This window comes from Ostrea edulis, chromosome 9 (assembly GCF_947568905.1).
Source record: "Ostrea edulis chromosome 9, xbOstEdul1.1, whole genome shotgun sequence".
Taxonomy (NCBI): domain Eukaryota; kingdom Metazoa; phylum Mollusca; class Bivalvia; order Ostreida; family Ostreidae; genus Ostrea; species Ostrea edulis.
This window is the reverse complement of record NC_079172.1, coordinates 14,495,401-14,511,535: the sequence shown is the minus strand read 5'-3', so window position 1 is coordinate 14,511,535 and position 16,135 is coordinate 14,495,401. Positions and strand designations below refer to the sequence as shown.

General features: G+C 36.2%; 1 protein-coding gene across 1 annotated transcript in view; it reads right to left on the bottom strand.

Annotated features, from left to right (window-relative positions):
- The window catches only part of LOC125658409 (pyruvate kinase-like), a 26,630-nt gene extending 20,626 nt beyond the window's left edge, over positions 1-6,004 (bottom strand). The window contains exons 1-3 of the mRNA XM_048889656.2: positions 5,943-6,004; positions 3,085-3,242; positions 2,879-2,970 (exon numbers count right to left, since the gene is read on the bottom strand). Coding sequence (XP_048745613.2) covers positions 2,879-2,970; positions 3,085-3,193 — 201 coding nt within the window. The 5' untranslated portion in view covers positions 3,194-3,242; positions 5,943-6,004. The remainder of the gene's footprint in view (positions 1-2,878; positions 2,971-3,084; positions 3,243-5,942) is intronic.
- Between the last annotated feature and the right edge of the window lie 10,131 nt (positions 6,005-16,135).

Genomic DNA, 16,135 nt, shown 5'->3' with positions numbered 1-16,135 from the left:
CCCTCCCTATCAGACAAATGAGGATTCTTGTACATTAATTTGACAAATAGTCCAGCAACATGGCGTGCTAAAAAGCAAGATTTATAAAAGATTCTCTGTCCAGTACTTCTAATTATTATATTCACTAGTCTGTACAGATATTCACTAGCCTGTGCAAATATCCACTAGCCTGTACAAATAACCACTAGTCTGTACAGATATCCACTAGCCTGTACAAATATAAACTAGCCTGTACAAATATCCACTAGTCTGCACAGATATTCACTAGTCTGTACATATATATATTCAATAGCCTGTACATATATTCAATAGTCTGTACATATATTCATTTCACTAGCCCGTAAAGACATTCACTAGCTTGTACAAATATCCACTAGCCTGTACAAATATCCACTAGTCTGTACAGATATTCACTAGCCTGTACAAATATTCACTACCCTGTACAGATATTCACTAGCCTGTACAAATATCTACTAGTCTGTACATATATTCACTAGTCTGTACATATATTCAATAGCCTGTACATATATTCATTTCACTAGCCTGTAAAGACATTCACTAGCTTGTACAAATATCCACTAGCCTGTACAAATATCCACTAGTCTGTACAGATATTCACTAGCCTGTACAAATAGCCACTAGCCTGTACAAATATTCACTACCCTGTACAGATATTCACTAGCCTGTACAAACATTCACTAGCCTGTATGGACATCCACTAGCCTGTACAAATATCAACTAGTCTGTACAGATATTCACTAGTCTGTACAGATATTCACTAGCCTGTACAGACATTCACTTACATGTACATATATTCACTAGTCTGTACAAAAATTCACTAGCTTGTAAAGATATGCACTAGTCTGTACATATATTCACTAGCCTGTACATATATTAACTAACCTGTACATATATTCAATGGCCTGTATAGATATGCACTAGCCTGTACATATATTCACTAGCCTGTACAGATATTCACTAGCTTGTAAAGATATTCACTAGCATGTACAGACATTCACTCGCATGTACATATTTACTAGTCCGTACAGAAATTCACTAATCTGTACAAATATTCCTAGCCTGCACATATATTCACAAACCTGTACAAATATTCACTAGCCTGCACATATATTCACAAACCTGTTAAGATATTCACTGGCCTGTATAGATACGCACTAGTCTGTACATATATTCACTAGCCTGTACATATATTCATTTCACTAGTCAGTAAAGACATTCACTAAGTTGCACAAATATTCACTAGTCTGTACAGCTATTCACTGTCTGTACAGATATTCACTAGCCTGTATAGATATGCACTAACATGTACAAATATTCATTTCACTAGCCTGTAAAGACATTCACTAGCCTGTAAAGACATTCACTAGCCAGTAAAGACATTCACTAGCCTGTACAGACATTCACTAGCCTGTACAGACATTCACTAGCCCATATAGATGTTTCAGTTGCCTGTACAGATATTCACTAGCCTATGAAAATATATACAGTATAATCTGTCTAAACCGGCTATGTGTGGTTCCAAAGAAATTGGCCGGTTTGCACAGAGTCCGGAGTGCAGAATGTTGACAATAATGAGAGTTGCTTCCCTTGTATTCACTATCTATGCATACATGTGTAATGATTGCTAACATTGTAATATATCACAAAAGAATTCAAAATGTAAAAATATAAATGTCAGTGTTTTATTGTCGTGCTCATTTGAAAAAATTTCAATTTTTATTAAACAGTTTAAAATCTGGGAATTATTCACGCAATTTTCTGTTGGTAAATTGTGGATTTCGTCTACATCATCGCCGTTATCAAGTGCTACATTATGTACGTTCGTCAAGTTTGTGTTGTGTTCATTTAAAATTTGTCTTTCCCAGCTTTCATTGTAAATGTATCGCTTTCAACTGTCTCAATTTGTGAAACGGAAACTAATGTAATGCCGAGTGATCGACCGGACATGGCGAGTTGTGCTAACTAACTGCATATCATCACTGTCTGACTCGCCATAGAGCTCCGAGAAGTCCACGAGGGGAAACCCTGCGTTTGGAAAACATAACGGGATTGTTGCCGATTTTGTTTCATTCCAAGAATGTATCGAATTCATCGATTAATTGAACTTTGTCTTTTAATGTCAGTTCTCGTCTCTGTCGTTAGGGGGAGGGCGCCATTACCTCGTGTGTGGTGCTGTCATAATTGAAAAGTGCACCCCTAAAAATCAGGTTTTATTTTAAACTGATCGCGACTCATCGCCAGCTGCACTCTTTTACTTACCTGTGGCTTCTCTTGAGACACCTTTTGTGTACACCACGTGTGATCGACCGAATACCGACAGGTTGGTCATCGTGGGGTGGCTGGTTTAAATGTGATAATTAGAGCTAATTACGAGCAGTTGGGACCTTGTGTACACCGAATACAATTGACCGCAACAATTAGGGTGGTGTATCATCGAGGAGCCGGTTTACACAGGATAATTAAAGTTAATTGATAGCAGTTGGGACTGTGTAAGCCGGCCGATATACAGAATACGCAGTATCCGGAGTACAGGGAATTATTAATAAAGGATTTGTTAAAGAAATGTTAGGGACTATATTTTGTGGCCGGAATTAACAGAGCGCCGGAGTACTCAGAGGCCGGTTTGGACAAATTATACTGTGTGTATATATATATATATATATTCACTAGACAGCTGTCACAATTTATAGACAACAGGTATCAAGACCAAATTGACCCAATCAAGCCCCAGAATATAGCTAAATATACACATGTAACTTTATTGACTAAATTTCCTCCCACTATGTCAGTAAAATGTCATAGCAAGTTACAAATAAATACACCTAGAAATAATATGTTTCATTGGCTGTATACTAACCTCATGTGTCCTGTAGGCCAAATTCAAACGGCAAATTGTCATGCCTGACATCATCATAGCTCGAAGATCTTTCACAGAATCGCATGCTGGTCCTGTAGAGAAACACATACATTAGACTGAATTAAATCTCACGTCCTAAATACTATGGAAAAGTTAATTTTGCAACTGAACAAGCTGAAATAGAAAAAGAAATGACTCCTGCTAACCTATAGTCCCAATGATGCTGGTCAGTCTGGCTCTAGCAACAGGCTTGTCAATGTCAAGACTACAGATCTTCTCCAACCTCGTGTTTGACTGGTATCTCCGTGACAACATGGTTGTAATAATTACAGGCTTATACCACAGTAGAGGAGCTATTCATAATCTGTAACAAAACCATGCAAATGTTCGTAAATGCTGCAGCACAAATACTGTTAACAATTTGCAGCATTACAGTACTAATTAAAACAAGCTGTTAACAGTTAACAATTAACAGTATTAATTAACCAGGGGCCCGTTAAGCGGAGCAATGCTGCATCCCACACAACACGTTGTATCACTTAATGGGTACCACACTCAGTCAGCTAAAGTGAACTGTGTCAAACACATTTAACAGATGTAAGAGAATAAAAATACTGTGATGGCAGAAACCTGTAGGATGCAGTGGTGGATCTGGGGGATGGGTGGGTTAAGGAGACCCCCCCCCCTCCCACCTCCTCCATCATTGGTTGAACATTTTTGATAAAAGGTCATTTTTGCCATTATAGGGTTTTGGTGGCAGAAAAGATTCAAACTACAGGCCCGGCACACATCCTTTCAAAATTTTCTGGATCCACCCCTGGGACATGTCACCAAACTCTGCCCTTGAAAACTACTACAACTGTGAGCTAGTATATAACCACACTTCTAAAAGTTTTTTTTACATGAGTAATAGAAAATGGTCTTACATGTAGTACTTACAACAAGTACAACAGGAAATTTTTTATAGATTATAGACACTCAATACTGATTGTTCTGGTTTCTAAATCCATTCATACCTGTCATACAAAGTAACCGTGTTCATTATTAGCAATGCAAGAAATTTTTTGTGCAGTCTATCATTCAACACTAACGAATGGATAAAAATGAGTTTATAAACAAAATGAAACAATTCTACTGGTGATTGCAGAAACATAAAAAGACAAGAAATGTTTCAGAAACATGTATGCTGCCTGTGGTGCAAAATTGAAAACTTTTAAAAGGTTATACAAATGTACATGTATCATTTAATTGATAGTAGTGCCAAAACAATCATGACAATTCAAGATATTGAGCAGACAATATCAGGAATTCCTATATATCTAGAGTGGATTGACCCTTGACCATGTGAACCAAAAATCAATAGGCTTCATCTATTCCTTAATCCTTATGATGTACCAGTGTACCAAATTTGATGTCCATCAAGGAAAGGGTTCTTAAGATATTGAGTGGACAATACTTCCCAATGTCCAGAGTGGATTGATCCTTGACCTTTGACTATGTGACCTCAAAATCAAGGGGTCATTCACTCTTTAATATATGTCAGTGTACCAAGTTGGATGTCTGTTTAAGCAAAGGGTCCCGATTTTCAAAATATGGAGGAGAAAATATATTGTCCAGTTTGACCATGTGACCTTTAACATGTGACTTCAAAATCAATAGGGGTCATCTACTCCTTAGATGTACCCATCAGGGGCCATGTACCAAAATTGATGTCTGTGAAGCAAATAGTTCTTAAGATATTGAGCAGACAAGACTTGGTCTACAAACAGAATGACAGGTGTAAAACAATATGCCTCCTCATTTCCATTTAGGGGGGCATTTACTGTGTTTAAACAATGAAATCAAGCCATTAGTATGCTGCAAAAAGACATTGGTCAGCACGAGGTAGCAAGAGGTTTTAATGTTTATCCCTGTACAATATGCTGGTTGTTGCAATGGTATTGTCAGACAGGATCAATAAATGGTCGCCCATGACCTGGCTAACCGTTTGTGACAATAAGTGAATGTATGGCAACATCGCTTGTAGGATAGGTTTATGACTGTAATGCAAACGATTGGATGTTATGGTAACTAGAACAATATCCAGAATATGAAAACACCATACTATCTACTAAAAAAGACCTTACAAAGGGTTACGACTTAAACCCATCACAAATGTTACAGAAAGCATTGGGGCCAGACAGGCCACAACTAGACATGGTCTTGTCTTCCAATGTCGTGAATGGGTTAAGTTTTGATATTGACAGCAGTTCAGATTTGATGTTAGTCATGCTGACAGCAGAGCTTGAATTTACTGTTATGTACATGAACATTATGTAGACAATTGTGTCCTTGAATGTGGCAGATTTAACAGAGGTAGCATCATGGTCTGGCATACATTTTATTTGAAAGCAAATTTTCGCTCACAGTTGGTCATTTTGAGTAGAACCTTTACTGCCAGACTGTATGTAGATCTGAAATTCTGCATCCTGTGTTAAAACCATTAAATGCAACAATATAGGTACAGCAATGCATTAACATTTTTAGCAGGGCAATGTGTAAGTACACACCGTGAGATTGACTCAAAATTTCCATAAAAAATGGCATCAATAATTTTGATTGGCCCAAAATGTCTCTGGACCTACACCATATTGTACATGTGTGGGAGGAGTTAGGAAAACGTACGCTGCCACCAACCTAAATCCACACGGACTTGGACTGTTGGAAGGGCATATTGTTGGAAGACGTTAAAACTGGTAGAACATTCTCCAACATACCGTTCGGAGTGTCTGTCAGACAATGACAAGTCGCCTTCGCGCCGTTATCAACACTAATTATGGTCATGTCCGGTATTAGGCCTACCACAACTATTTCTATACTATACTCATTACTGAATTAATATCAGAGAAAAATTTTAATGTACGTCACTGCACTGGTCAATACACCGGTCAGTAGCTGAGTGTAGCTAGCTTGTAACAATTTTAAATCATGCAATAGACACTATCATGGCTGTTGTTACAACGCATTCGTCTATATATCACAAATTGCAAGTAAAGACAGTCTGAATCAAAATATAGTAACAAACCTCAAAAGAACGCAGTTGTCAATACTTCCCGGCCCTACCAAAATGACGTTCAAAAATTGTATGCCGAACCCGATTTTTAAACGAACTATTTTTGTTTATTTATTTAATAGGCATATAATAAACAATATATATACAAGATAATATCACAGAGGAACACATAGTTAAAACAGAAGTTGTTGTTAAATACATAAGATAAAAGGGTAAACTTTAACAGGTATTTGGCTTTAAGAGCACAGTCAATTAATGTACACAATGTATGCCTAGATACCCATGAAAGCCATATGGCTTATTTCCAACGGGATCCTTCTGATCTTATAATATGACATACACAATATAATATTATTATTAGCATAACAAAAATTGCTGGAATACAGAGCTGGAATAAATAACAACTGTAATAACTATATATGAACAAGACAATGTGGATCAATAATACAAGAAGTCACTATCTGCCATTTTCTTCATTTCATTGAGTAAATGTTTTTTAACTGCAGATTTGAATGAAAATTTATTGTTTATACATTTTATTTGATCAGGGAAAGAATTCCAATCTTTGATGCCGTTAAAATAAATAGTTTCTTATTCCATTGTCTAAACCCTTGGTAAAAAGAAATTAAGCTTACTTGATTTAGTTAATCTGGATGAACAATTTCTTCTAAAATTATTTTTCAAATAATTTGGACATTTTTCATGAAAAATATTAAAGACGTTATTCAGTCGAAGCTGTTTTACTCTATTGCTAATGTTCAAATACTCCAGCTTTTCAAATACTTTGAACAGCGTTGATACTACTTCATAAATCTAAGATAAATCTAATAACTTTATTTTGAATAATCTGTAGTTTTTCTTCTTAAGCTTAACAGTCAAACCTTCGTACTTTGCACTATATCAGGAAACTTTCATGTAAATTTGGACTTTACTGGCCCAGTGGTTCTTCATGCAGAAGATTTTAAAGATTTTTTCTATATATTCTCATGTAATACTTTGATTCCCCTATTGTAGTCCACCATACGTCTGAAGGCCATGATTTTCACAACTTGAATCGGCACTATGTTAGAGAGTCGCCATTTTAGTAAATTTGAACTTTCCTGGCTTAGTGGTTCTTGAGAAGAAGATCTTCTGTATATATTTGTATGTAAAACTTTGATCCCATATTGTAACCCCACACTACCATGGCAATGTTGGCCATGATTTTAACAAATTTGAAACTGTACTATCTCAAGAAGCTTTCATGTAGATGTAAACTTTTCTGGCCTAGTGGTTTGAGATGAAGAAGATTTTTAAAGATTTTCTCTACATATTTGTATGTAAAACTTTGATCTTCTATTGTGGCCCCATCCTACCCGGAGGAGGGGATGGGGGTGGCATGGTTTTAACAAACTTGAATATGATGTGAATCTGCACTATGTCAGGAATATATCATGTAAATTTCAGCTTTTCTGGCTCAGTGGTTCTTAAGATTTTTATATGACCCTATTTTTGCATTTTTTTGTGATGATCTCCCCTTTGAAGGGGTCTGATAAAATCTTCGTTTGAACAAACGTGAATCCCTTTTACCTAAGGATGCGTTTTGCGAAGTTTGGTTGAAATTGGCTCATTGATTATGGAGAAGAAGTCGAAAATGTGATAAGTTTACAGACAGACGACGGAGATTGGGTGATCTAAAAACTGAACACCATTCTTAAGCGGAAAGGTGCAATAAGATACTCCATAAACCAATCAAGTGTCTGAATTAAGATTCTGTAGAGCTACATGTACTTACAAATTCTAAAAATATTATTAACGATAAATTAAAGGAGTCGTGGAGTTTTGAAGTATCAATAGACAGGTCCTCTGTAAATCAATTAGCATGATATAGACAAAATCAGTTGAAGTTTGTACTATTTCTATCTGCAGGAAAGACATTTACAGTGTTGAAATCAATCATTCAAGAAGTTACACATAATACAAATAAATCATGGCTTTAAAAAAGTTGTCGCACAGCTTGAAGAAAATTTCATTCAGTCAAACTGTTCACATTGTAATGAAAAAAACAAACAAACTTAAACCCTTGATAATCTTAAATTTAGAAGTAAAGAATAAAAGAAAGCAATTGATAAACGAGGGCCGTTCGATATGTAATGTGTATTGTACCACAGCGCGATAACGCTTTGCACGATTTCGTGGATGATGATACTCTTGAATTATAGCTCTATTCAATACCTTTCCAACGGTATAAACACTAGCCTTAAGCTCCACATAGCTCTAAACTCATAGTCATTTCAATAAAGCCAGTCGTTGACCACTGTTGTAAAAGTGGTTGCGAAAAGGGTTGAGAATATTAAAGAAATTAGAGCTTATATAAAAGTTCGCACAAAACTCGGTCATTCGGTAATGCAGATTTTTACTGAATTGGGGGACGTTTATGGGTCTGATAAGGTATCTTATGAGACAGTTCGTAGGTGGAGAAAGAAATTTCTGACTGGCACAGAGTCCGTCAAAGATGCAGCAAAATATGACCGACCTGTGACTGTAACAGGCAATGCAAAAGTCAGGGAAATAATTGAAAGTGATGGCAGATACACAATTTGTGATATTGCCAAAGCTGTTGACATTTCATTTTGAAGCGTATTTTGAAAGTACGAAAGATTTCTGCCAGATGGATACCACATATATTGACAGATGACCAAAAACGGATACGAGTACAAACCGCAATGCAATTGCTCAAAATGTTTCCCAAATTCAATCAAAGACAATCTGCAAACATTGTTACTGGTGACGAAACATGGGTTCACTATTGCAGACCAGTAGGAAAATTCGGAAACAAAATATGGCTAACTAAACACGGTAGAAGACCTGTGATTGCCAAAAGAACCATAAGCACAAAGAAGGTTCTTTATTGCATATTCTTCTCATGTGATGGTATAGCCGTACAAATTCCAGTGCCGAAGGGCAAAAGTGTTACAGATCGGTATTACCGAGATGTTATACTAAAAAAGCTCAAGAAATAGCATCATAAACGACACCCTGTGTTAGGATTTAGGCATGTCCGTCTACTTCATGATAATGCTCCATCACATACATCTGAACTTGTGAAGCAATTTTTGAAGTCGGAGAAGGTTACCGTCTTGCCAAACCCACCATACTTTCCAGATCTAGACCCATGCGACCTTTTCCTTTTTCCAAAACTTAAAAAGTTCCTATCTGGTCGTCGTTACAAGTCCCGACAAGCCCTTGGTTCAGCCATCAGTCAGTGCCTCAGAGGTCTACCTAAATCAGCTTACCGTGATGCATTTCAGAAATGAATTCAGATATTGAAATTATGTGTTTCAAACCGCGGAGAATACTTTGAAGGGATGTAATGTTCATTTCACTATTTGAGTCAAATGCTTTTGAGATACTGTACAATACACATTACACATCGAACAGCCCTTTTATATACATGTATGATCTCAAATCACGATCTCAGATAAATCAAAACAACTTCAGAGATGAAAACCAAAACACTATTGGAATATTCTAAATAGCTTCAGTAGGAGAGGCATGCAAAGCTAGTGACGACTTTATGAAGAAAACAAACGAAGGCATCGATCAAGATAATGAAATAAATAATTATTGGTTACCATGTTGTAAGTGATGTGTGTGTGAGAGAGAGAGAGAGAGAGAGAGAGAGAGAGAGAGAGAGAGTTAATCTCAGAGCATTGAATGGGATAAGTGAACGATTTATAGCGAAACCTATTTATAAAGATAAGGGAAACGGAGGTCGTCCAAAAAACTACAGACATATTACACTACATCAAAGACTATAGTATTTGTTGTTGTGTAAATGTAAACGAATTCTCTGGTTTTATAATGTAACGGGACATTTAACAGAACAAGTCTAGAAAGCGCTTCGCAGTGTTTTACATGGATTTTGTTATTTCCAGCTTATTGATTGTCTGTTAGATTTGTTTGTCATCATTGATGCTGTGGAATGTATACATGAAAGGTGAAGATAACGAACAGTAGATCAATCTCATAAGTCCTATAAGCAATACAGAATAAGGAGTTGGGCAAATACGGACCCCTGGATATACCAGAGGTGGGATCAGGTGCCTAGCAGGAGTAAGCACCTCCTGTTGACCGGTTACACCTCTGTGAGCCCTATGTCTTAATCAGGGAAACGGAATAATCCGTAGTCAAAATCAGTGTTCCAAAATCGGCCTAATAATCGGTATGAAACACTCCAGACAGAATAGGTTGTACTGGCAAACTAGATCATTATAACGATCATAGAATTTGCGAAAAACCGACTTTAAATGAGACTGTTGAAACCCCTGTAACATCATCTTTTTTTGTCAGTAGCCTGCCCCAATTTAAAACAGATCATACGCAGAACAAGCACTTGCATATCGAATCAGTTGAGAGATATAAATACCATATGCAAGTGATCATGGAATATTGCTACATAGATATGGGAAATTGACGGTGGAGAAGCTGAAATCATCCCGTTTGTTATAAAGTTGAGTTGTTAGTTTGCCGTTGATATCTATTTTCAATAAGATATCAAAGTACGAAGTAAATGTGGAGGACTCCATGGTGCCCTTTCCTCGAGTTCACAGGGATATATCAAATCGACATATGAATGAAAGTGATTATTGTTAATAGATAAAACCTCGTCGATACATGTATATCTAAATGTCGAGTTGATGCCACAGCAAGAGATTTATTCTTCTCATGTAAGAGCTTTTCAATGAACAATATAAAAACAAGTCCGCTAACAAAGGAGCACCATTAATGCTCATGGGAATTCCAACAAATTGTTGATCACCAAAGATTACGAAGATGATGTCAATGAGGAATTCCAGCATACATTTCATTTCAACTTCAGAGTACAAAGTAATTCTTATTTTTGATGATTGATCAAGTTTTGAAAAGTCATACGTTTTGATGTTGCTGATTTGAGAAAAGTTTACGATTTCTTTACGAAAAGTCCTTTAGAACTGAAAAATGTTTCAACTCAAGAAATATTATTATAAATCAACATTTTAAGTTTAATGAGCTAAAGAATAAAAGCAATGTAGAAATATCAAAATCCTTGTCAGAATTTGCTAGGAAATTTTAGATCTGCACAACTGTCTGCTATTCCTGAACCTTTTACCTATCATTTTAGCTCACCTCAGTCAAAGGCTCAAGTGAGCTTTTCTGATCAAAATTTGTCCGTTGTCTGTCGGGGTCGTCGTCGTAAACTTTTCACATTTTCGACTTCTTCTCAAGAACCACTGGGCCAATTTCAACCACACTTGCCTCTAAGCATCCTTGGGTGAAGGGCTTTCAAGTTTGTTCAAATAAAGGGCCATGTCCCTTTCAAAGGGGAGATAATCTCAAAATGCAAAATTAGGGTGGGGCCATTTAAAAATCTTCTTCTCAAGAACCACTGGGCCAGAAAAGCTGAAATTTACATGAAAGCTTCCTGACATAATGCAAATTCAAGTTTGTTCAAATCATGGCCCCCGGGGGTTGGATGGGGCCACAATAGGGGATCAAAGTTTTACATACAAATATATAGGAAAAATCTTCTTCTCAAGAACCACTTAGCCAGAAAAGCTGAGATTTACATGACAGCTTCCTGACATAATGTAGATTCAAAGAGAGTGTTGCACCGAAGCGGGAATTTTCCCTAATCGGAGCTCCGTGCCAGCACTCGTGACGTAGAACTGACCTTTATTCATATTTATACTCATTGCGTATTTGCCATTTAAATACCTGAAGGATTCCCCAGTACTAAGGAAAAGCCTAATACATTTTATGTGTCAATACATTATGCATGTAGTCTAAAGATAATTTTTGAAATCGTGAAAATTAAATTGTCTTCTTTTTTTCTGAGTATCAGATACAATGTACAATTGTATACGGTTACATGTTATCAGTGTATCAAATATTTAATATTCTATACTACTACAGTCCAAAAGCTCTTATACTCGTATGTATTATTTTCTACAACCAACAATTGGAAACTGTACACGACTCTGGCCACAAAACAAAATATGGGAAGTTTAATACGCATAAATAAAGTTCAACATTATTCGAAGTACATGTACCTGTAAAAATTTATTCAACATAGCAATTTGCTACTGGAATACATATAAACTCAAACTGTTTAACGTTTATTTACCTTGTTTGGCCTTAAAGTTTTCCTTCCAAAGCTTTGCAAAGATCACAACGGTTTTTCGTAAAAGGCACCATGCCTTTGTCAGCAACTTTCATTCAGAAAAAACATACAAGTTTTCGTTAGAAGCCTTGACTATTAAAACACAGGTATTACATGCAGTATTCGGCGTGTTTGTTGAGAGTCCTATTCACAAACTAAACAGTGTCCAAGTTGGAAGCTTATTTCAAACTCGGCACATGGTAATAAACAGATTTGATATGAAACATTTATAAAAACTAGAAGCGTGTTTCAATTAAGAAAAAAATATCTAGATGGAAAGCGTAATATGGACAAAAAAATGTGTTCGTGAGGGAGTCGAACCGGGTCGTTTTAAAAATAGAAAACATCTTTTAAAATTACATATAAGAGTCGAGGACCTTATCCACTGAACCACGCAGTAGACCATACATTACTAAGGAAAATTAACGTACAGATAAAGTTGAAAATAATACCAGTGAAGTCGTTTCGATTTTTTTAAATTTACAAAAAATGCCCTCGTGAAACAAAATTTCAAAGCGACAGTTTTTTTAGAGAAAAACTCGAAGAACATGTTCATGCTAAATTTATTTTGTTTCACGGAGGCAGTTTTTTCTGAAATTCGGGGATACTCCTCCATTTTAACGCTAAAAATCATATAACTCACTTAATATTTGATTTAAACTCGAAATATTTTGGCTAATTTTGTCAATACACGTCTTTTAAACTTATTTTCAAAAATTATTGAATCAATACATACGTTCCAATTGGTTTTATCATATATTTGAATAATTTAAATTTTTCGATCTTTCATGCAACACCTTTAGGGAAATTAACATGAGACGTGCAACACCTTCAATTTTTTTCAAATCATGGCCCCCGGGGGTATGATGGGGCCACAATAGGGGATCAAAGTTTTACATACAAATATGTAAGGAAAATCTTTAAAAATCTTCTTCTCAAGAACCACTGAGCCAGAAAAGCTGATATTTACATGAAAGCTTTCTGACATATTTCAGGGTTTTTTTTAAATCATGGCCTCCATGTAGGCCTCCATGTAGGATGGGGTCACAAGGGGGGGGGGTTCAACGTTTTGCATACAATATATATAGAGAAAATCTTTAAATGTGAGTCAAGGTGACTCAAGTGAGCGATGTGGCCCTTGGGCCTCTTGTTTTAAACTAAATTTCATTTTTTTCCCAAATACATTATCTCTCCTTTACATACCTGTATCTGCACTTCATTTGGTTTCTTAGAGTGAATAAAAAATTGAAAAAAATCCTTGCTGATTGGTCTCAGAGAGAAAACATCAAACCATATCAAATGATCATTTCATTTATAGATATATTCAATAATTATTTATTGATGTCAACAAACAGTATAAGGGGAACCTACAGGATATAGTTATTTCATAGGATACACGGTTATTTCATAGGATACACGGTTATTTCATAGGATACACGTTTATTTCATATGATACAAGGATATTTCATAGGATACACGGATATTTCATATGACACACGGATATTTCATATGATAAACGGTTATTTCATATGATACACGGTTGTTTTATAGGATACACGGTTATTTCATAGGCTACACGGTTGTTTCATACGATACACGTTTGTTTTATAGGATACACGGTTATTTCTTAGGATACACGGTTGTTTCATAGGATACACAGTTGTTTTATATCCTACGGTATGGTACCGGTTGTTTCCAATACAAAAAACATGATATTAGACTGTTGGAATTACTATTAGAAAGACCTAATTGTCCTAGCTAACTAGATTACCAAACCCATGGTTAATGATATATTAAACCTTCGTGTTTTAGGTGCAATCCTGGGCTTTCTACCTCAGCCATGTGTTTTAAGCTTTGAGCAACTGATTACTATTTTTGTAACATAGAGTACGTACTCTCAATTTCATTGTCGTCTGACTTTTCTTAAAAGCAGTTCAGGTTCGTGATAATTTCAAAGAAATGTATCGTTTGATGATTAACTTGGAGCACTAAAAAGTAAGGGTTTTCATCTACTGATCAATCAGTGTGTCTCTAAAGACCACGAATGTGCATCTTAAAATTCCCAATCTAGAGACATCTTAAAATAGCACATTATCTTATCCTCGAGATAATCATCAATCAACAGCCGACTTTCTTTCTGTATTCTTTTCAGAACAATTAAAAACATCACAATCAGTTATGTATTTTTATCTTAATACAGAAAGGTTGATAACTAGTGATTCAGCACCGGGCTTTTTATGCATAAGGCAATATCCTTCCGAATAGTAAAGTACTCAAAATGTATAGAAAAAGTGTTAAAAACCGAGACTGATATAAAATACGGAATGAGATCTATAAACAGAGGACCCGTAAAACCTGTCCCAACAAACACGTCCTAACAAATGACCTGCGCACACGAGACATCCGGGGAAGCAGAACCACAATGGAAACTAGCTACATGTATATGCTAATTTGTGTTATCCTGGATAAATAAAGGCTATTATTATTATTATTATTATTAAGCAGTACTATCCAATTTTTGCATAATATACCTCTCTCATTTGGCCCCCAATCATCGGATAAACAAAAAATGGACACAAAAACTGGATCATAACAACGATAAGCTAGAAAACTTAATATGTATGGTGATATAATTATGCAAAGAATGCGGTTACATTGTAGCAGTCTAGCTATTCCTTCCGGTACACCAGTATGAATTACATTCTTTGACATCAAAGGCAGCTGCTTCTTCAATAAAAATGGAACCTGGAAAATAAATAGCAAGTCACGAATGTATCGAAATGTCAAGTTGATGACCATACCAGGAAATTCATTCTTCTCATGGAGAAGTTTTTGAATGATTTCTGCCTCATAAAGGGAGCAACAGTTGTGCCAATGAAAATTCCGATACACATTTGGAAGACCTTATCTCGAAAGACTACGTAAAGATTGTCGATGAGGAACTCCAGGCCCCGGGACCACGAACGTCAAACTTAAGAATACGTAAGGGTTAATGTACGAGTATCGCTCCATTGCTTTTAAGGAATGGAGTGATACGAGTACATTGACCCACTTAAAATCCACCTTTGCTGGGCCCCTTGCTACTAAACTTTGTGCATTTTAATCATGTCTTACGTTTTTCATTCTTTTGTTGCATGCATTTATATCTACTTGTATAAAGGTTGACCTACTTTCCGAACACTCCATTCCTGAAAAATAATGGAGTGTTCGAACAAAAGAATGACGTCATAGGTGGATTTTAATTGGGCGTAGAGTCCAGAGTGGAGTTTAAACAAGTAATTATAGATGACTGATAACAAAATATGACTATTTCTGAGTTTCATCTTTATTGCAGAAACAGCTGTTTATGATATGAAATAGCCTAGTGTTTATTTTATCGCGAGAAATGGTATAACATTGAAAAAGTTTACGTTTCAATGCTGTTGAATTTTGAAAAGTTTCGTGATTTAACAGAGGATGTGCAGTCCTATACATAGTGTCTGGATAATGAATACCACAAGAGAAATCGAGGTATTGACGAGGTAACGAAGAAAATAGAGATGGATCTATTTGAACGGTAGCAGATAAGATGAGGTCTTGCACTGGTTTATAGAGGAGGCCTACTGGTAAATAAGATTTGTATTGGAGCGTAGGTCAGATGTCAGGATTCCAGTAGCGATGATTTTAAAAGTACCCCTCCTCCTGCCTGATAAACTTAATTTTCATGCAAAACATTTCAAATAATTGAACTCCGAGTCCCTCATAATTGCAAATTTGATTGCAGCAGTCTTGTGATTAGGGTGCTAGCTTCGCAACCAGCTGGTCCTGGTCCGAGTTTCGACCCAGTGCTACGTTATTAAAGCGCTTTACAGAAGTAGTGATTATCACTTCGCCAAGCGTCTGACAGAAGGGAAGGTCTTTTTGGATATGAAGTTAAAAAGGAACGTCCCATATCGCCAAAGGCGTTGGTACGAGAACCCTAACTGCTACGTCATGCATAGATAAAAAAAAAATGATGTAGAACTTCAACTATAGCTGTTGACGC